General features: G+C 38.7%; 2 protein-coding genes across 3 annotated transcripts in view; both read right to left on the bottom strand.

The window, feature by feature from the left end:
* adam12b (ADAM metallopeptidase domain 12b) overlaps positions 1 to 4,904 on the bottom strand; it is an 84,715-nt gene extending 79,811 nt beyond the window's left edge. For both annotated transcript variants that reach the window (XM_088012818.1, XM_088012819.1), the window contains exon 1: positions 4,357 to 4,904. In XM_088012818.1, the coding sequence (XP_087868944.1) occupies positions 4,357 to 4,471 (115 nt within the window). In that variant the 5' untranslated portion in view covers positions 4,472 to 4,904. The remainder of the gene's footprint in view (positions 1 to 4,356) is intronic.
* A 5,631-nt stretch (positions 4,905 to 10,535) lies between these two features.
* LOC106914145 (uncharacterized) lies at positions 10,536 to 18,304 on the bottom strand. The gene is made up of 5 exons (XM_014980761.2): positions 17,362 to 18,304; positions 14,755 to 14,918; positions 13,722 to 13,896; positions 12,239 to 12,302; positions 10,536 to 11,594 (listed from the first exon to the last, which is right to left on the bottom strand). Exons 1-5 carry the CDS (start codon positions 18,080 to 18,082, stop codon positions 11,468 to 11,470), a joined length of 1,251 nt encoding a protein of 416 aa, XP_014836247.2. The 5' UTR covers positions 18,083 to 18,304; the 3' UTR covers positions 10,536 to 11,467.
* Between the last annotated feature and the right edge of the window lie 3,640 nt (positions 18,305 to 21,944).

A 21,944-nucleotide genomic window follows, 5' to 3' on the forward strand; every position in this document is an offset into this window, starting at 1 on the left:
TCAAACACCCGGGCTCCTCATCCACTGTGTTGTTTACTCTTTTCTTCTTCGGGTCTTTAATTCATGCCCAGGCATTAACTCACTCGTTGGAAGCAGTGCATGACTCTTTGTTTTGTGTCCTCTCCCGTTGCCATCTCGTTTGTTAAGTCTGTAACTCTGCCACCCAGAGACAGAGCAGTGGAAAGCTAAATCAGTCTGATGGCTATAATGACCACTGATGCTTAACACATGGAGACGTTTCTAACAGTGCATGTCCTTCCCTCATGGCCAGCAAATCAATGCCAGCCTGTCCTCAAAATGTCAAGCAGCAGCCACCCCAAGGGCTGGAAAGATAAACTGGGGTGAGGTTATTTCCTGAATGGTTTTAGCAGAACTTTTTTTCTTTTTTCTTTTTCTTTTTTTGCACAATCATATATCAGCATTCCACCACAGACTGAGTGATGGGTTTGACTCGCTTCTCAGGAAAGCACGCTCAAAGCCGGGCGATAGTCCTCCGAGTCCCAAGAGCGTGCACTTGAATTTCTCTTTTAGGGAACTCTCAGGTCGAGGTTTATTCTGCTCCTCCTCGGTTTGTTTAGACAACAAAGACTTTCTAATCTTTTCAATTAATTTTGTCTGCAGATGCAGGCTGACCACCTGATATCATCAAATCTGATCGGGGTCTTTCGTTGTGCTCCCTAATTATTTATTGAATTTCCAACCCGGAGAGACAAAAAATAAATAAATAAATAAATAAAAAAATCTGATTCTTGGAAAAATGACTGAAGTGGAAACGAGAAAAAAACAGGGAGCGCTGAGCTGCAAACATAACTTAAATGAACGATCATTTCGTTCCAACGCCATTTTGTGAGAGTTGAGCATTTTAATAACTATTTATCTCAAGTTGTTATTAATGGGTAAGCATTCATAAAATTCATACTTAGCCAGTCAAGCCAAGCCAACTATATGTATAAACACATCAAAAGCAGCCCGACTGACCAAAGTGCTCAACAAACGTCATACATAAGCATTAACCTTATTAAAAATAAACCAGCGCGGCATAGACTAATGGCTATGAAATGATTGTAGTTTGTTCATACACATGAAATAGTACTGTGTGCACAAAACTAAATATCTTCTAAATGTTGCTCCTTTATCATCTATTGAAACCTTTTTTTTAGAGAAATTTGAATTGTCTACTGAAGGATTTGTACTCAAACAAAAGTTCTTAATGATACAACTAACTTTTCTGCACGTTTCAAGTCATGAAAGACGGTAGATACTATACTATGAAAAACACACCAAAAATCTTCAACTAAGTTGCAAAACACACACCAGAGACTAAACCTTTCAAACTGATTACAAGAAGCATGTTCAACTTATTTCTCTGAAACATTTTTTAACATAACACATTTTTATCGGACTAAGGGAATGGCACAATCAGATATAGCAGATTTAAAATGACTACAGACAAAAGTCAATAAAAACGGATGCATCTCTTGCTTGAGTAACTGCTAACATAATCGTATTTGAAATGTGGCCAAGTCTTTGATTGCAGCTGAGTGCCGGCAGTTGAGTGTTGGCACTGAAGAAAACGAATATCAGTCAGCAAAACAGTCTGTCTACTTCTGCTTGGGCTGCAGAACTAACAGTGGTGGAGTGTTGGTGGCAATGGAAGAGAGTTCATCTCTGCAAGCTGCAGTGTGTGTGCAAGAGTCAATTTTTCTACCACCAGTCCATGTTTGGTTCAGTTTGGCACTCATTAAAAAAAAAATTAAAATCTGGCTTCATTGAAGTAGCCATTTGTGTCGGTCTTTATGTTCCTGTATATCTGAAAGAAATAGATATTTAGAAACAGCTCGTGTGTGAAATCATCCTTTACAGATTTATCTGCTTTAGTCGTCATTTCCAAAAAAATGCCACAAATCTGTCAAAATGTAAAATGCGGGATTTTGATGTTGGTTATCGGAAAAGCCTATTTCACACTTGGAATGCGTAACATTAACACTAAATAGGAGCTGATAGTGTAAAGAAAAATATGTTTTCTCCCTGCTTAATTAGCTGAGACACCATGAAGCCATAGCAGATCGCATGCCAAATTCACCCACCTTTACCTTTGCACTGTAATCTGGTAATGCAGCTGCAGAAGTTCACACTAAGCTAAAAATACTAAATGTTAGTAGGCCATATGGCTTTGCTAAAAAAAAAAAAGAGATAAGTATGCTTATTAAGGTACACAAGCCTTGGGAAAAGAGGTTAACACAACAACAACTTTTCCCTGATGTGACAACTCTTCTACTACACAAAATCTTTTATAAACAAAATACGCAAGATAATTTTCTCAGTAGATTGGCTGAGATTTCGAACAAATCGGAAAAGAATACACAAAAAAGTAGTTGGCTAACAAAATGAATTCAGGAAAGCAGCATGAGTGTTGGTAAAACGGCATTTATTAAATGCCAAACCTCAGCACTGAGTATGCAGACCTCCTTTGTCATCAGATTTAAATAGATACTTGAGACACTTGTCTAAAGCAGTTATACTGTCTTGAGAAGGGACATCCAGTTGTCGTGGTGATTTTGGCCTAGATTTCTGTCTTACACTTTTTCCAACCATCAACAGTGTGACTGCAAAATGTGGCACTTCATTAGGATGAGCAGCTTATTGTTGTTTAGGCATCAATGTGCCAGCTTTCTATACATGCCCTCACTCCAAGTGTTAGGGTTTCAAAAACCCAAATATACTTGTTTTGCTCTTGTAAGGTCAGTCAGCAAGCTGACTGACAATAACTTAGAAATTCATCTTTAAGGTATTGTTGCAGGATTACTGACCAGGGTTCCTAATTTATGTTTAAGTTCAAAACTCCCAACTATCCCACACTCAAATTTCCTGGATGGATGGATGGATGGATGGATGGATGGGGATGGATGGATGGATGGATGGATGGATGGATGGATGGATGGATGGATGGATGGATGGGGATGGATGGATGGATGGATGGATGGATGGATGGATGGATGTATGTATGTAATGGAACAAGTCTAAAAATTCAAATATTTCCCATATATTTCTTCTTATTAGTTTTTTTCTTTACTTATTTAGCTCTAAAATAATTCCATACTTCCCAAACTACCTGGGAACTCTGAAGAGAGCAATTTCCCTAAATTAGCTACATGTAGACGAAGGAGAAGAAGAAGAAAAAAAAATCTAATTTATTACATATAAACAAACCAAAATTATCCAGCAGGTCCTACTTGACACTTTTATTTAAAGCGCCTGATTGCTGACACTTAAAATTGCAGCATAACATTGGCAGTCTGGCACCATATCCACACAGGTGGGGTGGGGCTGTAATAAACAGGAGTCAACATCCTGCTGACATCAAAGAGGCTGCACTATTTCAGCACTCACGCTGCCCCTTCAAACTGTTTTTTGCTCCCTGCATTTTTATATGAGCTAAACCTGTGGATGAAAGCTTTAATGACTCAGCGCTGAGCTGATCTGAGCTCCATGGTATGAGGTGCCAAAGTGACCAGTATGGGTGATAATGTAGCATAGAAGTTAAACTGGATTCAAAAATAATAGTTTACTTGTGCAAAATTGTTTGATTTACATGAAATACAGCATAGTTTTATACTCTCATACAGCACACAAGGAATTTGTTGACATTCAAAGCCGCCGGTTTCGCCTCAGGAAATTGAAATTCTTGTTTATTCGAGTCTATTAATCAAGCATTTTCTTATTTTCTGTCTGCGTCTTTGATATTTGCTCTGCTTACCACAGCCACATGAAATATTTGCTCTGTGCCACAATGCTCTCCTCTAGCTCCCCCACACAGTTTACACGGTCCTATCAATTCAGCAGATTAAATTTAGAGCATCTGAGAAAGAAAATATATATCCTGTTTTGGTTTATGTTTTGAAAGCCAGAGATGAAGCTGCATCCTCCTGGATGTTAAACTCATCTGTTCGTCTGACAGCAGTCTGACTTCCTTTTATTGTTGCGCAAAGATGGACCTACAAAAACAAACTCTGCATCCTTTCTGCACTTTCTCTAACAGTGAGGTACACAGCACAGCTGCGGGAGTCTGGATGTATTCTGATAAAAAAAACTTAAATGAGCACAAATTATGCACATATGCCAAAGAATTGGGACTCTGTCTGATGTAGTTTTGATAGGTTTTGATAAGGACCTTAAGTCATTTCTTGAAAACTCAGTTCAATTGAGTCAGTCAATTTAGATGATTTATGCAGCCCTGATTCACAATAAATGTTTCCCCTAGGCAGTTTACAAAACAAACTGATTGGATTTATTTACTGAAATATGACTTTCAATTCAAGCCAACCATGTAAACAGATTATTCCCATTCAGACTCACCCTCCTTTATGCTGAAAACCTCGCTTTTGACATTTTCCAGGGCCGTGGACAGGGACCAGACGTGCAGCGCAAAGCCCAGAAAGACAAAGTTCCTCCGGCGGCTCCAGTGTCTCATCACGCCCGGTGCTCGGATGAAAAAAAAAAAAAAAAATCTTCCGATCACACAGCGACAGTTTTATCAGTCCAGCGCCTCCAGGCTCTCTGCATGCAATTTGACTTGATTTAGAGACGGGTTGAAGGAGCTCACAGGAGTTTAAGAGGGAGGAATACTAAAACAGACTTTAACGTCATGCAGAAACTTTTCCTTAAAGCAAGTAACATGTTTCAAGCTACGAGGTGGGAGAAACATAGAGATAAACCTGCAAGATAAATGTAAAAAAAAATGTGCGTGGAAGTGTCTCTTTTAAAGGATTGAGTTAGAAAGAGGCAGAAAACGAAGACCGGCAGAGAGACAGAGAGGATGTAGGAGCAGAGGACTCGCCGGAGCAGCAACACCGAGCCATGTGCGCTTTGGAGTCTGCTGGGTCCAAAAGCCTGTTAAGTTAATGACTCCCTCCCACCACCCATCCACCCCTCGAAAAAATAGGTGCCACCCTCTTCTCAGGCAACTCTATACATAATGCAACGATTCCTGTGCATTTTTCTGGTTTTAATCAGCAGTTATTGTTTATATGTGGAAACTTTTAAACCATTTTTTGGTGTAGTGGGTTAACACAGGACGACTGTATAAGATCACTAAAAAAACAGTTGTGAATATATTAAGAAAAAACACATTAACTAATTTAACTAAGGCGTTTTTTTTTCTCAATTTGTCACAGAGGCTTTGTTTTGTAAAAATTCACTTTTGGAACAGAAGTTACCAGACTTGTGTGAGGGATCAGCAGTCTGTTTATTATCAGTGGGAACATATGATGGATAGATTGAAGTCATGAGGTTTGGAGAAACAAAACTTCAGACCTGAGTCTATGCCTGTCACTGGCCAATTAGATAAACTCCTAATTAAATAGTTCACAGAGACACAAAACACATTTTCTCTGTAAATATGAATGGAAGTTAAACAGAGGACTAATACAGCAATAGTATTTATTATATTGCAATACATTTTTTTGTATGAAGCAACAAGAAAATTCACTCTGATCTGATTTATGTTGTTGCTTTTTTACTGTGCATTTAAAAAAAAAAAATCTTTTATAAACATGGCTGACTTGTTCACAAGCTCCCTCATTCTACAGTTTATTGGACACAGCCTCAAGCGGAAGAAAAAAATAAATAAAATCTTAATAAAAACAGCTTTGAATATGGTAACAGTTTTAAATAGGACCGGTCTTGATGCACTTTTTGAAGAAATATTAAAATTACTTGCATAGGATGAAATCAATCCATGTTCACTGATGTGTTACACAATTAGTTTTTTCTGCAGTGAAGCATTTCCCAGCTGAACTCTGAGATACCGCCTGAGTTTCTTAGAAACATGAACTGCCTTATATTTATGTTAACTGTGCTATTAAAATATATTTTTTAGAATTACTGCAGGCTATTAATAATGTCAATCAGCCTTTATTGTGAGTTCTTTGGGCATTTTCTTCTCTTTCACTTCTCTTTTCTTGCTTTCCTATTTCTCTGCATCCCTCATCACCCCACAACACACACACACACACGCACACACACACACACACACACACACACACACACACACACACACACACACACACACACACACACACACACACACACACACACACACACACACACACACGTTTGCGTGGCTATCTTTGTGAGGACTTTCCATTGACTTCCATTCATTTCTACAGCCTAAACCTTACCTTTACCCTTTTCCTAACCCTAACCATCACATACCTAACCCTAACCCTATCCAAAACTCAGTTCATACCTTAGCCCTAAATCTGACCCCTGACCCAAAAACAGAGTTTCCCCTTGTGGGGACCAGGCTTCGGTCCCCACAAGGAGCAATTGGTCCCCACAACGTAGTATATGTCAGGAAAATCGTCCCCACAAGGTATTACAAACAAACGCGCACGCACGCACGCACGCACGCACGCACGCACGCACGCACGCACGCACGCACGCACGCACGCACATGCCAGCTTCACCCAGGCACCATCTGTGTCCTGTGGTTGCTACCTAGAATGGTCCACCCTAATCTTTCTTACTTTGTGCACTGCAGGCATAAAGGCCACAGATGTCTCTGGGGAGCCTATATCTCAGTCAGATTGGATATTGTCTGTGAACATCATTTTCCAAATTTCTCCAAAGATTCTCAATCACATTTGGGTTTGTACTTTGACTGGACAATTCTAACACACAACTGTGCTTTGATCCAAGCCGGCTTTTGAATGTAGCTCTGGGTGTTTATCCTGATGAAAGAATGATATAAATCCATCAATTCTGACCAGATTCTCTAAAGAAAAATGTATCCACAGGATTATACTGCCATCACCATGTTTTGTTTTGGTTTTTTTTCACCACAGAGAGTCTGTCTACGGTGATGTGCAGTGTTGGTTTTTCATCTAACGCAACATTTGAACAATAGATAAGAATTTAAGTTTTGGTCTCAACTGATCTATTTCTTTGTTGTCGTTTCTTTTGTATTTCTTTCTATCCCTTACATACATACATAGTGGCCTTTATTTGAGAGTTGTCAGGTAGGAAAGCAGGAAATGAGAGCGGGGGAAGACACGCGGAAAGGACTCAAACCTGTGACGGTTGAGGTTGAGTCAAGAATGAAGCGTAATGGGGGTAAAGCGTACATGGGTTACGCTTTACCCCCGTGCCACCGCAGCACCCCAGCTTGAGGCAAATTTTAAATAAACCTTTCATTCACCAACGACTTTCTTTGAATGTATTATTTGCAGCTATGGAGTCACAAATAAAAAAGAAAGCCGAGACTCAATGTTTGGATGAAACCAGTGCCAATCTTATCTTATAAGTTTTCTTTTTAAAAGCCACCGCAGCGCGATAACCTGAGGGCAGTTGAGTCACTCTAGCTTGTGGAGGGACCAAGGAGCACAGTCCTCATTATGCAGAGACAGTAATGTGACATACAGACACATGATACCTCAGAGAGAGGGAAGCTGACTGACAAGAGCCTGTCTTCTCAGATATAACTCTTGTCAGTCAGCATTCAGCGTCTGAAACCTGCCTACATGGCAGCACAAAAATTGCTAACCCAATGTGGAGCGATCCCAAACAGATTTCTTGGTAACACTGGAAGGAGAAACATGAACACATATTAATGTTCTTTGCTATGGCCAAGAGATGTAAATGAAAACCCTTTCAACACACCAGGTAGTCTTTTTTTCATATCGCAGCTTTATTTACTGTTGTAGTTTTTGAGGTTCACAAAAGGTTTGTCGCCACACCTTAAATGTTTATGATGTGTTTGTTTTATAGCTCTCTCCAGGTCCCAGTGACCACTTTTTTAAAATGCTGCCACCCTTACAGACTATAAGCCGATCAAACTCCCGGGTTGCACTTTAGGATCCTCCTCTCCTATAACATAGTCGTCTTTGGTTTGGAGCTCTGTGACATATGGCCTTTTTCTTCACATGTCCTGTGTGTCTCACGAGTTCGATTAGCTTGAAATGCCGTCGTTCCAGACTGGTGCTCGCAGAGGCCTTGAGACAGACGTGAAGCCAATGATGAAACACGGTCTACCTCCCTCACGTCAAGGACAAAGCTGTCCCGCTGACAAAGTCAGGTGGCTCAGGTCAAAACCAACTTTTACCCTTTTTATTGTGTCTTCTTGCGCTCGCACAGCTATGAAGAGCGTAATGTTGATGAAAACTTATTTTTAAACATTGAGCTGAGTTGTTTGCAGATGGTTTTACTAGCGATTTATCGTTCACATTTGAAAGGTTAAGATAATATGCGTCATCTAAACTTCTATCAGGCATTGGTAGTTCATTCTGTGAACGTTGTTGACACAAAACGATGCCAGAAAAGTTTCATCGATGAAATACTTTACCTTGAATACATGTTTTTGCTACATCATAGCATTAATATAATGATTTAACACTAAAATGCATAACATGATCTAAACGCTTTTATGCAGAACAAAGAAGCAACATTTGCTCCTAATTGTGCTAAAATAAAAGAATATATAAATAGATTCTTATATCAGTTATTTAGAATGATTTAAAATATTGATAGAAAGACTAATGCAAAACTGTTCAAACTATCTGCAGTCGGCTGCTTATCAGACACGCCACTCATATTTTGTCTTCTCTAGGTTTTACTTTAGAGATAGAGATAGACAGCATACTTTTAATTTACACACCATGACTGTTTAAATTCTTCTTTCTAAGATTTTTATGGTTTTGAATCTGAAACATTTTCAAATCTGGATAACCAGTCCCCACCAAACAGCTACAAGAGATTTTGGGAACAATGCAAACAAAATCAAGCTTAACCGTTTGCAACAATGGAAAGAAGCCAACAAACACTGGACATTCAATAGACACCACCCATATGTAGTCAGTGTTTTTAAACGAAGGTGGCGCCTGATGGGGTTGAGTTCATCTTTGCAGAATCTGGTCCAGAACTTTCTGCAAGACAAGAAAGACACAAATGTAACTGGTAGATCTCCTCAATCGGCTGATCAAAACCCATTTATCAGCACTCAGTTCTTTCCTCTCCTGGTCTGTTAGCAGCAGCTCAGCATCAGACCGCAGCAGCTACCACCGCTAAATTGGCTTTCACACCCATCAGCTTCACCCCTGAGGTGCCCAAGCCTGTGGGTAAAGGGAATAAGTCTGGCCAGCTATCTGACTTCTCTGCAATCATACTCCTACAAATGTACTACCCAGCAGCTGGAATCTCATTTCAGACAGCGTTCAGCACCACCCACCCTTCACCTTGTGCTATCAGACCCTCGCTGTGAGTCTTTGCTGGGCTTCCCCGTCAGCACGGGATAAAAATGAGGTCTCCAAATCACACAGCGTTTGTTCGGGAGGAACTCGTTCTTTTTCTCTTGATCTCCTGTGGTGGAGCCCAACTAATGGCTTCATTTGAGAGGTGGAGAGGTCACACTTACATCATAGCTGCAAAAACTTTTTTTTTTTTCCCACCCAGAAATGAACTATTCTTCTGCTGAGACCCACAGCTGCCAGCTGTGCTAGCAAAGCAAAACCCCAGGTTACTGTTGATGAAAATCTGGCCTCGTGTGAAGCAGGTCTCAGAGTTAAAAACGATTCTCAGATCAGTCACAGACATAATTATGAAATTCAGGGGGAAAAAAAGAAACAACTTTACATTTAGTTTTGTGTTACTTAAATACTCAGAGATTTGAGACATCTCTTTACGCCCCTTGCTTTTTCTCTGGTTGACAGCAAACTCATTGTTCAGGTTATAATAGGAAAGAAAGTGATGGTTCACCCACAGGTGAACAGGAGAGGAACTGACTGACACTGCATGTCCTAAATACATCACTCATTTCCCAAGTTCCTCTATTTGTCTGAAATAGAGGCAGAAACATAGGCTTAAAATATTCTCCTTATGCGTATTGCTTAGTACCAACTAATACTTCTTATTTGTAGTTCTTATACCGAGACAACAAGCAGACTTTGTTGGTCATGTTCTGATATTCATCTTTCAATCTGTAAGCACAATTTACAGACTGCATATATAAAAAAATGAAGATTTTGAATTTTTGAGGAATAAAGAAGCAAAAGTATGTTTTTATAATAGTTCAGACAGAGACAGATGCACAAGGCTTTAACAGTTTAACACTGACCTCTGCTGGACAAAGTAAAAAAATGCACTATCTCAGAAATAAATGTAGTTTATAATCAATCTATCCATCTATCCATATACCTACTTACCTTGGCATAACTCCACTCATCTAATTTCAAACCTTCTCTGATAAAGTAGTACTTATTAAGAATCATGGAACTATAAAAACATAAATATGTAAGAGCTTAGCATTGATAGACATTAATGACTCTGGAATACATAGTGTTCATACTGTAGATGCAGAATGAAGACATGCAATATATATATATATATATATATATATATATATATATATATATATATATATATATATATATATATATATATATATATATATATATATATATATATATATATATATATATATATAAGTATCTGCTCCATACATATATATATATATATATATATATATATATGTATGTATGGAGCAGTGGCTCAAACAGATCCCAGGAACAACATCAGACATCTCAGTCCAGAAATGTGCAGTTCTAGGCACAGCCAAGATACTGCGCAGAACCCTCAAGCTCCCAGGCCTCTGGTAGAGGACCCGAGCTCAGAGGATGAAAGAGAGAGACCACCCGCAGAAGGGTGAGAAGGGAATTATATATATATATATAATTATATGATTCAACATAAAAAAAAGTGTGAAACAGAGCCGGCTTAAGGTACATGCAAGTTAAGCGGCTGCTCAGCTCCCCAACACCACCAGGGCCCCCCAAGACAATCATATGATTTTACTTTGTAGTGAAATGCTGCACTTTTGGCACATTTCACATACCTGTTCCAAAAAAAAAAAAAAAAAAAAAAAAAAGATGTTAGTCTTGTTGACTGGTTCACTGTAAAGCTTTTGCTTGTAGTTGTTTGCTACTCCTGTCCTTTAAGGTTAAAATCAATAGCCAAAGTAATACCGGTATCATGTTGTCAGATTACAAATTGCACCAAAAATAGTAGATATGCTACAGCCATAGTGTAGCCTCAGAATGATGAAGTATCTGTTTTTGACATGTTGGTATGAAGGCCCCTGAATTAAAATCTGATTAGGGCTCCAAAAATCCCTGATAAGAATCTACGATAGTTCAGCTCTTGTTTTGAAAACGGATTGAAATTGTTTGCAGTGTCATCTCTCCACTCTGGAAGTAGAAAAGTTGTAGAAAGTTATTTCAAAGCCAAACTGTCGTGACAGAAAAAGAGGCAATAAAGACCCACGCACGTGATGAGTACGTCAGCTGCTTATGTCAAAAATAATAGAATATACTGATGCATTAATCTATTTTGTCTTTTTATTTTCTCTCAGACTGGGCTCATACAATCGTTGACTTCCCAGCTGATCAATCCGATGTGCTTGTAATCCAACATCCTATCAGAGTATCACGTTGATCCCATTTACCTTTTTGAAGACCTCTGCTCGCAGTCTGTTGGTTTGAGATATAGCCCGTTTTTTCTCCTCCTCCTTTTTCTTTGTCACCTCCGGCAGCTTGTTGTAAATCCTTCAGACGCAAAAAAAAGAAAATTCATACAGGGCAGAAGAAAATACTATCAGAAATCTAAGGGTGACTGAGCCATGCCAACACACTGGTGTATTGGAGACAAGGTGTTATCAAGTAAGACTACAGTCTGGAAAAATAAAAAATAAATAAAAAAACACCTGGATCCACAGATAAACACTCTGCAAACACACACTCCCCTTTATCACGTGCAGAACTACTGCCATTTTTTTTTCTTCAGGAGATCCACCGAGTGAGATAGTGTTGCTTTTGAAAAAAACAAAAAAACCCAAAAAAAAACAATTACAATGGGAAACCTTCAACAGATCAGGCGTGTTTTACCAGATAAGTAGAGAGAGAGAGAGAGAGAGAGAGAGAGAGAGAGAGACAGAGAGAGAGAGAGAGAGGGAAAGAGAGATAAGATGTAGAGGTTACCTCATATCTTCTGCCAAGACATTTGAGCATCAAATTTGTTGGGTGTCAACAGCATGTGGATGCATGTGTGTGTGTGTGTGTGGGGGTGTGTGTGTGTGTGTGTCTGTGTGTGTGTGTGTGTGTGTGTATTGATGGGATCGACTGCACTATGAAAACGAGAATGAAAACCCCACACGACTCCCTTTGAGAGGGGGTTAGTTTAGAGGACTCACCGTCTGGACCTGAGCTGCATCTCTCTGCCTGATATAGAACGCTCTCTCGGCTTGAAAAGGTTATCTAGGACACACACATCCACAGCCCAACAAGCACACAGGAATAACAAACAGGAATTAATATGGAAATCAAGCTTGCATATGTAAATACACACTGATGGATGAGCTTTCCAGTTTAGACTGTAACACCGTCCTCCATTAGTCCACTGACACACAAAAAAACACAGACACAGAGACACTGAGACACTGTCACACACACACACACACACACACACACACACACACACACACACACACACACACACACACACACACACACACACACACACACACACACACACACACACACACACACACACACACCATAACTTTTTTGTACTGGCAGATCCAGTTCTGGTCCTGTCAATTCTGTCAGACTGAAAGTGAAGCGAAAAGCATCAAGGTATAATTGGACAATAAGCTTTAATTTCTCCTTCATGACACATAAAAAACTATAAGCTTATTGTTCCCTGCTTCTGTTTTTCCAGGGTCAGATAAGCAGAAGAGGATGGATGGATGGATGGATGGATGGATGGATGGATGGATGGATGGATGGATGGATTGTAAGCTAATTTAAATTAGTTACAAAGATGACCAAAAAGCAATAAAAGTCTGAAGAACTACTTTTTCAAGAGTCAAAAAACCAGATCAAAAAATATTTTAAGTTGTACAGTTGAATTGTTTTCTCTTTGAAGGGCTTTATTTTATTTTTTTCTTTATTCATTTCACATTTTTTTATTATCTGGCCAACCTGAATTTATTCAAGATACTTTAGCTCCTCTGTAGTGCTCAATGATGGCCACCAGAGAGCAAAGTCGGTGAAATGCTGCTCCACTAACAAGGGGATCATGTGCTATTCCCTTTTTTATGAGCAAGCCTGCTGAGACAATGAAATTAAAGATGATTACTAAATAAACAGTGCATCGTTCCACCAATTGGTAAAAGAAATGCCATGACGTGTTCACAGGTTTATTATTAATTCGTTACGGTTTCTGTTTTTCTCCAGAAATGCACCTGCTGACGTAGGAGCACTTGACCCAGCAGTCCAGGAATTTGACAAATGTGCCTGTGTCTGCAAAATTGATGTAACATGATAAAAGATGAATGTAGGAGAGGAAAAGAAAGCATCTGCTCTGAATACGTTATATATATATATATATATATATATATATATATATATATATATATATATATATATATATATATTTTTTTTTTTTTTTTTTTTTTTTTTTTTTAATCTAACGTCACCAGGACTGATGCATCACATGTACTTCTTTATTGCAGAAAGTCCTGGGATAGCAATTTCATATGATCAAGAGTTGATTGAATACTTCTGTCAACACTGATGATCTGACAAAAACTGAGTCTGTTTACTAGTGGGTGTTACACATTGCGTTACTTCCTAATGGCTTATTTTTGCTTTTTCTGATTCGGCTGTACTTACCACTAAGTGGATCGGGTGTAGTGCAGTGCCTCTTTTGCTTGCCTTGTTCTTCCTTTAGGCCCAGGGCTAAATTTGAGTCCTGCAGAGCTTTCCTTCTCCTGGCCTTCTGCTCTAAGTGTCTGACCCGACCCTGAGATCGGCTGATGAAGTCTGGTCTGAAAAGCTCTAACGCCTCCTGGAAAGGAAAACACCCGTAAAATTATGAATCGTTCTCTTTGCAGCTGCACTTTATTTGAAGGAGTGACCATAAAACTGACATGACACTGTCATAAACATGACATACCACCTATTATGAACATGAAGAAGTATTTATGAATGTTTATGACTGTTGTCACAAAGTGACATTTGGTAAATGATGACACTATTAATGCAAGGTTGCTTTAAACGTTGCATTAAAAGTCAATTAACAGCGCCACTTTTAATAAACTTTTAGTGCAACTTTTAAAGCAACTTTTATTACCTTTGTTTTTTAAATCTACCGTTGAAAACATGGAGATATTTAAGATTTTTTAAGACCTAGAATTGACATGATTAAAATTTTTGCAACTTTTGTCTTTTGGTAAAATATCTGTTATTTAGTTGAACAGATTAAACGGGAGCATGACACAGTTTTAACCATTAATGCTGGAAGTGCTGTGGTGGTGCAGGTGAGAAGCACAACCCACATAAGGAGGTCTTAGTCCTCAACACGGCCGTCTCAGGTTCGATTCCTGGCCTAATGACCTTTGCCACATGTCTTCCCGTTCTCTCAATACCCTACTTTCCTGTCTGAACACTTTAAATAAAAGGCCAAAAAAAAAAATGGATGCCATGTGTTTGGTGACCATATTTTTAAAATACACATTATTCAGAAAAAGGGTATAAAATGGGCTTCTTTCATGAAATTCTCCTGTCGATAAGTCAACAGTTTTGTTCAAGAAATCCTCACAGTTCCAGTTTTCTACTCCATTAGAATGCCGAATGTATTTTATATTTTTGCTACTTTAAAAGAGAATTCTTGAGGAAAAATAAAGTATAGAAATGTGACTCATACTTTCAGGCTCAGGGTTTTAAGAATGCCTCCCACAGAATCGCTCTTCAGTGGTGAGCGGTGACGACAAGTGGAAATTATCTGAGGTTCTGTGGATTTGCCACCTTCTTGTTCTTCATCTGTCTTTTGACTTTCTCCTTGCTTGCTCATCATGCTCCCTGAATCTACTAGGGAGAAAAAGAAAAAAAATAATAATGTTACATCACTCAATACTAGCATTACAGGGAAAATATAATTTCTAAGAAGCATATAAGCATCTGAATGCAGTGTTATAGCCGTTGCTTTTCCGCCTTTTCGGTTCATTCTCAGTGGCCATGAGTTTCTAGCGAAGCTTTCATTATCTTGGGTAAAACAGTGAAGAACAGACCTCAAAGTGAACCCAGCACACTCCCATGCTTGCAGAAACACACACTACCCCCACAACTCATAAGGAGTAAAAACAATCCAGAGGGAACAAGAGCGTGGCCGATGAATAATGTAAAAGATAGCATTGCATTTATTCTGCTCCCGTAACCTCTTTCTTGTCCCCCTTTTTTTAGAGCGTATATCTCTCAGCTGAATACCCTGCAGTAATCATTTAGCTTGTTTTTTTGTTTTTTTTGGACTGCATCACCAGCATGTGGTGTCACTGGTCAAGCTTTTGTTATATGCTATATTTACTGTAACAAAGTAAGTCTGCCTAAAAAAAAAAAAAAACCTTACACGTCCCACAGAGAGCTGAGACATTTTAATAATTAAAAAGTATTGTGTGCTGCAGATGTTTTTTCATGAGACAGCAAATATGAAAGGGCAGGTCCTTTCTGCTGCAGCCTTCGCCATCATTACTGGAAGGTTTCGTAAATTAGTTTATAGTCCATTATGTAATCTTGGCTCAGATCAAATAATCATTGTTAATTTACACCTCTACACCTACATCCTAATGCGCTTATCTTGTTTTATGCCTATTGCATCCATAAAGTATGTTGTTTTATTTTTTATGAAGTAAACATTGAGAGAGTCAACAACTAAACTAAAAGGTTAACAATTTTTTTTTTTTAAACTTTACAAACAAATCAAAAACAGAAAAATATGGGACCTGGATAAAAATTTACTTGTGTCAGGAAACATAACATTTTAAGAGCATATTTGTAAAAACATAGTCCCTTAAAACTCATCGATACCCTAACTGGGCCTAGTGAAAGTCCAAAGCGTACTGCTAAAACAACACTCCAGTAGTAAAAAGGGGAAATGTGTAAATGTATGGTAAAGTCAAAGCCTAAACCTCAAGTTACGTGAGAATTTGTGGTCATGTTTTAGGAGTAAAAACAGTAACACTTTACTTGAAGTGGTGTGCATTAGACTGACACGACACTGTCATAAACATGACATAACATGAACATGAAGGCGTAATGCACACAGACGTTTCCTGGTATTTTGTCCTACTTGTTGCTTGTTTCACAATGAAAAGAAAATGAAATATCCAAAGTTGTAGACAAGTTCTGTAAAAGAAGTGCTGCAAACCATAAAACAATCCATTTTGATTCCAAGTTGTGGGGAAGCAAAATACAAGAAATGCTTTCTGGATTTTTTTTTTTTGCATTTTGGTGTAAATGTACTTCAACACCTTTAGACATGAAAAGAATAAATAAGCATATGACTGAAATTTAACTTTCAGACATAACTTTCATTTTTTTTGTGATTTTATTTATTACTTTCAAATAATTAAACTTCAAAGCCCAAGTTTATTAAAATTTGACAATGTCTGTTACTGTTTGCCAAATATTCTAATACACATTGGAATATAGTCAGAATGTTTTGCCTTACTTTTGCTTCTTGGTACAATTATAAGCCAGTTACAAATCAAAACTTATTTAATTTCAGTGTAATTATTTTTTTATTTTATTTGTATTTTTAGTCCCCTAATATGCAACATTGTCCTGTTTTAACTGTATTTGTGAACAAGTTAGCTGTAAGCATGGCTTCACGGTTAGGATCACACTTGGTTCATAATCAATGCCACAAAGTAACATTTCTGCTAAGCTGTATTTTTACCTATTCTTTCAATTTTTATGTAAAACACAGTTCTCCCATCTCGTTTAAGGACATCAGGCATTCAGCTTTAAGCTTACTCAGCTTTTTACGTTTTTCCTGGGGAATGTTCAACAAAACATGTAAGCCTCTAGCGTTTCCTTGTGCTTTCGGTATAAATGTCTGTGAGTCCATTCTGAAATAGTACAGTGTCATTTCAATGCAGCAGTCATTTCTTATCTTCATGTGTTATATTTCAGTCTAGAAAGTCAAGACGTATAAAGGGATGTGTTTGCACTTTATTTAACTCTGTTTGAGCTCAGCATGTTTCTTTGCCAACTGGGATTTATCTTAAACAATGTAAAATCGCAGTGGAAACCGTGTGGAAGGCGTGTGTGGGTCTATTAACAATGCATGAGATAAAAAAAAAGTAAGAGGTGAGAAGCAGAAAGGGAAAAATATATATATAAATAAAGAGATTATCCACACTGTAAGACCAGCTTGGCACATAAATATGCTGCTTGACGTTTTAGGATGTTCGAGAAACGTGTGCTTGCTGATCGATCACTCTGAATTTTCAGCTGAAGGTGGCGAAATTCATACCTGGGCTATAAGTGAACGTGTGCTGCATGTGCCTGAAATTGCTCAGAGCAGAGACGGTTGCCTTATTTGCATTCCCCTTCTGCTTTGCAGCCTTTGTGTTCGAGGCAGATGGCTCTCTGAATGACAATCCCAAAGAAGTGCTGCGGCGTTGCTTTTCTGAGTCATCATCCTTACTGTTGGCGCCACAAGCAGGTGCCTTTTGATTGGCCCTGAGTCCACGGCGCTTTGATAGAGGGCTCCCCCTGTGATCCGGTCTCTGCTCTTGGCCATTGCACCTGTTGAAGTTACCTCTTCTGTACGCCTCCTTTGTTTTGGCTGTTTTCTTATCTACGGCGGATCCAAAGAGAGATTGCTCACCGAGCTGACAAGTCAGGGCAGACCTGTGCAGAGGTGCTTGAACTCCTCTTGTTCCTGCTGCAAGTTCTGCGAGCGAAATGCAAAGCGACTTGTCCAAAAACACGGCAGAGCTACAGGACCTCAGAGGCATCTCACGATGGATGCACACCCTGTAGGAAAGCTCTGAGGAAGACGGTTTCGTTCCTGAGGAATTTGTCACTCCCTGTTTTTGCTCCTTCTCTGAACAGTTTGTTTTGCATCCAACAAGTTGTACCTTCATCACTCCTGGATCTGCTACTGATAATCCGTTAGCTGGTGAGCGGACTTGTCTTGGACTGTTTGACATGAAGACAGCAGGATCCAGCTGGATGTCCGAGATCCTCATTGGTGGTTAGGATGAAGCTCTTCAGATTATTCTAGCGTAGCTGAATAATGTCAGAGGCTGGCCAAAATCACTCCTTGTAAACGGATGAGTGAAAGGAGAAAATGCCTTTCTCTTTTCCTGCCACACCAGGTCAAAAACTCCCCCGAAGGATCACTTCCTTCCCCCCAGCTCTCCTCTGTCTCTAGCCCCCACCTCACTCCAGATGACTGGACATTCTTGTGCAGCGAAGCATTGATGTCCTTATTAAGCACTCTGAAAAAAAAGAGAGAACATTTTTTTTCTAATGATATCTTTGCAAAATGAAAGATTATGCAACTAAAAAACAGTAGACATGCTGAAGACGCAAAGCTCGTAGGTGTTTTTATGTGTTTACAGGGACCTATTACACACTCTTTCGCACAACATATTTTTGTTTCAATTGGTGTTTCCATGACAAAGGAGAGCATAGGGGAAAATTTTCTTTATAAAATAATAATAATAATAAAATAAAATCCTGATTTTCTGATGAAGTCTCCAGTTTCTGTCATATTTCAACTTCTTACTTCAGTTGTCAGGAAAGCCCACAGAAAAAAAAAACTAAACCCAGTCCTCTGCTGCCACTGCAGAGCTAGTTTGCATTTTCACCAGTCAACTTTATCTGGGCCTTTCTACCATCTGAAAATGCTTTTCTTGAAGCCAGTATTACCCAACCTTTGCCTCTAACTATTGTTTCTGACCAGTTTTCCTTACCCTTGAGAGACGTTTACCCAACGTCTGAAGGTGGGACCGTCATGTTTCACCATGAGAATAGTGTGGACAGTAAAGCATTTAATTTTTTTATTTTTTTCAGGGAAAGTCATTTGCATCCTGAAGTATAGAATAACTTATCTCAGCATGAAACTAAACATCCATGGGGTTTTTGGAGAAACATTGAACAACTTTCTGGGAAATTATTCCTTACCCTTTCTGGTGAGCACCTCAGGCAAACTAGCACACTGTTAAAAGAAATAAATTAGCTTTGAAAATCAACAAACAGCTACACCTACAAAGAGCCGCAGAGCCTTTCCAGTTCTCACCGAACACAAAACTTCCTTGCATTTAACAAGCTGGTCAGAGCGCACAATAATGTAAAAATCAAGTTGATGCACCTGAAAAAGTGCCAAATTTGCTATCAACTCTCCTCCTGTGATGAAATATCTACAGCTTTATTTCTGCCAACACTTCAATATTTGATTATTTACTCCAGCTCATCATTCCATATTTATTCAGAACTCATAGCTCATTCCCACTCATCACAATCCAAAAATAAAAATAAAAGCTCCCTCATTCCGGCTTTCTGCTACTCAGCTCATGGCAGCTTGTCAGGCCTAGTTGCAGATGAATTTTGGATGATTCATTAAAATAAAGCTCAGTAAACTGTTCAGGATATACCCCACCTTCTGTCCAAAAGTCATTGAAGATAAGCACAAACACCCTTGTGACCTGGCAAGGACAAGATGGATGGACAGGTGGGCAGATGAACATGAAACCAAAGCTTGAATATTTCAAACTCTTGTATCAAAGATGCTGCTCGTTTTTTTGACCAAACTCAATGATATCCACTGTGTCCTTTTTAATCCTGGTGGTGATCAACAGTGTCCTCAAATGAACTCGTAAGACTACTGCTGTCTTGTATCAGTCAGTAAATTTAGTTTCTAATAAACTCTTTAAGCAAACTTGTCTGGTTCACAGAGAATAAATTGGGCTTGGAATCTAGTCAAAGTAAATTCAAATTGTGCTTTTGGCCGGCTATCATATTTTCAAGAACATTGCAACGCAAGAACTATGACAGAAGAAGAGTAATTGTGCTTATCCTGCTTGTTCTACTATGAATCAACTACATGGGAATGGAAGCTCAGACAACTCTGTAATGGAAATTTATGGATTCACAGTTTCAGTTAAACTAATTTCCTTCTTGGATGGGACTTTCTCCCCCTCAGCCAGCAAGTCAAACTAATAGCAAATATATCACTTTGTTCCCTAAAAAGCAAATATTTAAAAAAAAGCCCCAGATACAAGCTACTTTTCTTTGTTAGATATCAAATTTAAAGTTTCAGCATGACTTTCAACAACATGAGCGCACGTCACATTTTTGTAAAACCTGCCAAACCACTTCCTTCCCACCAGAAATGACAGAGAATGGATGATTTTTTAAAGGAAGTTGAGCTTCTAAAACAATAATTATAAACTCTTGGATTTTGAATAGCCAGTTAAAATATTTGACGCTGACATTTGTTACTTTGAAAGTCCAGCTGTTGCAGTTTTCAGATGTTTGCAATTTATTTTAACGACTTGAATGTTCAACAATCAGAGTCCACAGACTCCTCTAAACAGCTGCCCGCCCATCCATCCATCCATCCATCCATCCATCCATCCATCCATCCATCCATCCATCCATCCATCCATCCATCCATCCATCCATCCATCCATCCATCCATTGTGAAATATCTGGAAATTTAGTAAAATGTTTTGAATGGTTATTTTCTCGGATAGCTTACATTTAAGCATGACATGTAAGCATGTAATAAATCTCATTTTTAAGCCACCTACATTATGATGTTGGGCCACTTTATACAACTGTAACTCCTTCAACTCTTCCAGAAAAAACCTCCCAGAAGGTTTGGGACATTTGTGAGAACAGGAAAAGGGTGAGATTCACTCCTGTTGGAATTATAAAGAATGAATCTTTCGACTGGTCCCAACCAAACCAGAGCATGAAATTATCCAAGATAAGTAAGCTGAAGATTAAAGATTTGCTTTCGCTGGAATAATTCCTGATAAATTAAACGAGACTGTTATCTCCTCTGCACTAAACTGTACACATTAGTTATAGTTGACTGAGGAATGTTTTGTATTTATTTAACATCCTATTGTTGTACCCCTTGTGAAATTAACTGCATCAAATTTTAAAGTGTTTGTAGCAGCACATAGCATGCTTTGGTACTGGATTTCACACACCTGCAGCCCTGGAAGTGGTTGAAAAAGCTGAATTCAATCACTAGGAAGGCTCACCCAATGCTTTTAACAACATAATTTAGTTGTTCATATAAACTAGTCTTTTCAAACTATATGCTTTATTTGATCAAGAAAATACTTTGGCCGTGTTCCTTATTTCTTATTAGCTTAAAAAACAAAAAAATACACAAATAAGGGCAGAAAGTTATGAGAGATGTTATAAGAGGGGAATATATCAGAAATGCTGGTGGTAATTTTCAGCTTAATCGATTAAGTCGTCATGCCCTGACTCCAATATGCACTCCATGTGAGCTGAACCTGCATTGCTGTAAAGACACTAAACAGACAGAGACAACATGTTCCCATTTACTGCATTATTTTCAAACCTAAATCTAAAAATAAACGACACCTCCTCTCTGAAAAATAGTGCCATATTATATTAAACATTGTAAGCCCATTATCAGCCACCTGATGTTGGATCATAGTAGAGGAAAACATGCTGCACAAAGTAAGCATCCCTTGTTATGAAGTTTAGCAGTTACATAATGGTTTCTGTGTTAAAGCAATTTGTTCAGTTCAGGCAGACATGCTGTAATGATCCTGACCATAGGTTGCTGGAATGTGGTCACACGGACTATAATCTGCTGGAAATGACAGGAGGAAAACACACAAGTTGGCTCAAGGGTCTTTAGTGGTGTCATTATCTGAAACACCTGTTTCCCACTCCGGCTACTAGGAGCCGTTATGGAGACTGCAGGCAACTGCAGGAAGATGCAGCGGGTTGAAGAAAACCTAAATCTTTACTGTGGCTCATACACCTCAAACCTTTTCTCATTTCACAGCCACAAATCTTAATGTATTTTATTGGAATTTCTGCATAGATCTACGC

The sequence above is a fragment of the Poecilia mexicana genome, unplaced genomic scaffold, assembly GCF_051168715.1.
Source record: "Poecilia mexicana isolate PSO_F unplaced genomic scaffold, ASM5116871v1 scaffold_15, whole genome shotgun sequence".
NCBI classification, from domain to species: domain Eukaryota; kingdom Metazoa; phylum Chordata; class Actinopteri; order Cyprinodontiformes; family Poeciliidae; genus Poecilia; species Poecilia mexicana.

Excerpts from the sequence above, each read along its gene's own strand:
- LOC106914145 (XM_014980761.2), bottom strand. The coding sequence starts at position 18,082 with ATGAGGATCTCGGACATCCAGCTGGATCCTGCTGTCTTCATGTCAAAC. Across the intron at positions 14,919-17,361 it reads CACGTTCACTTATAGCCCAG|TAGATTCAGGGAGCATGATG; the intron begins GTATGAATTTCG and ends TTTTCTCCCTAG. Across the intron at positions 12,303-13,721 it reads TACACCCGATCCACTTAGTG|ATAACCTTTTCAAGCCGAGA; the intron begins GTAAGTACAGCC and ends TGTGTGTCCTAG.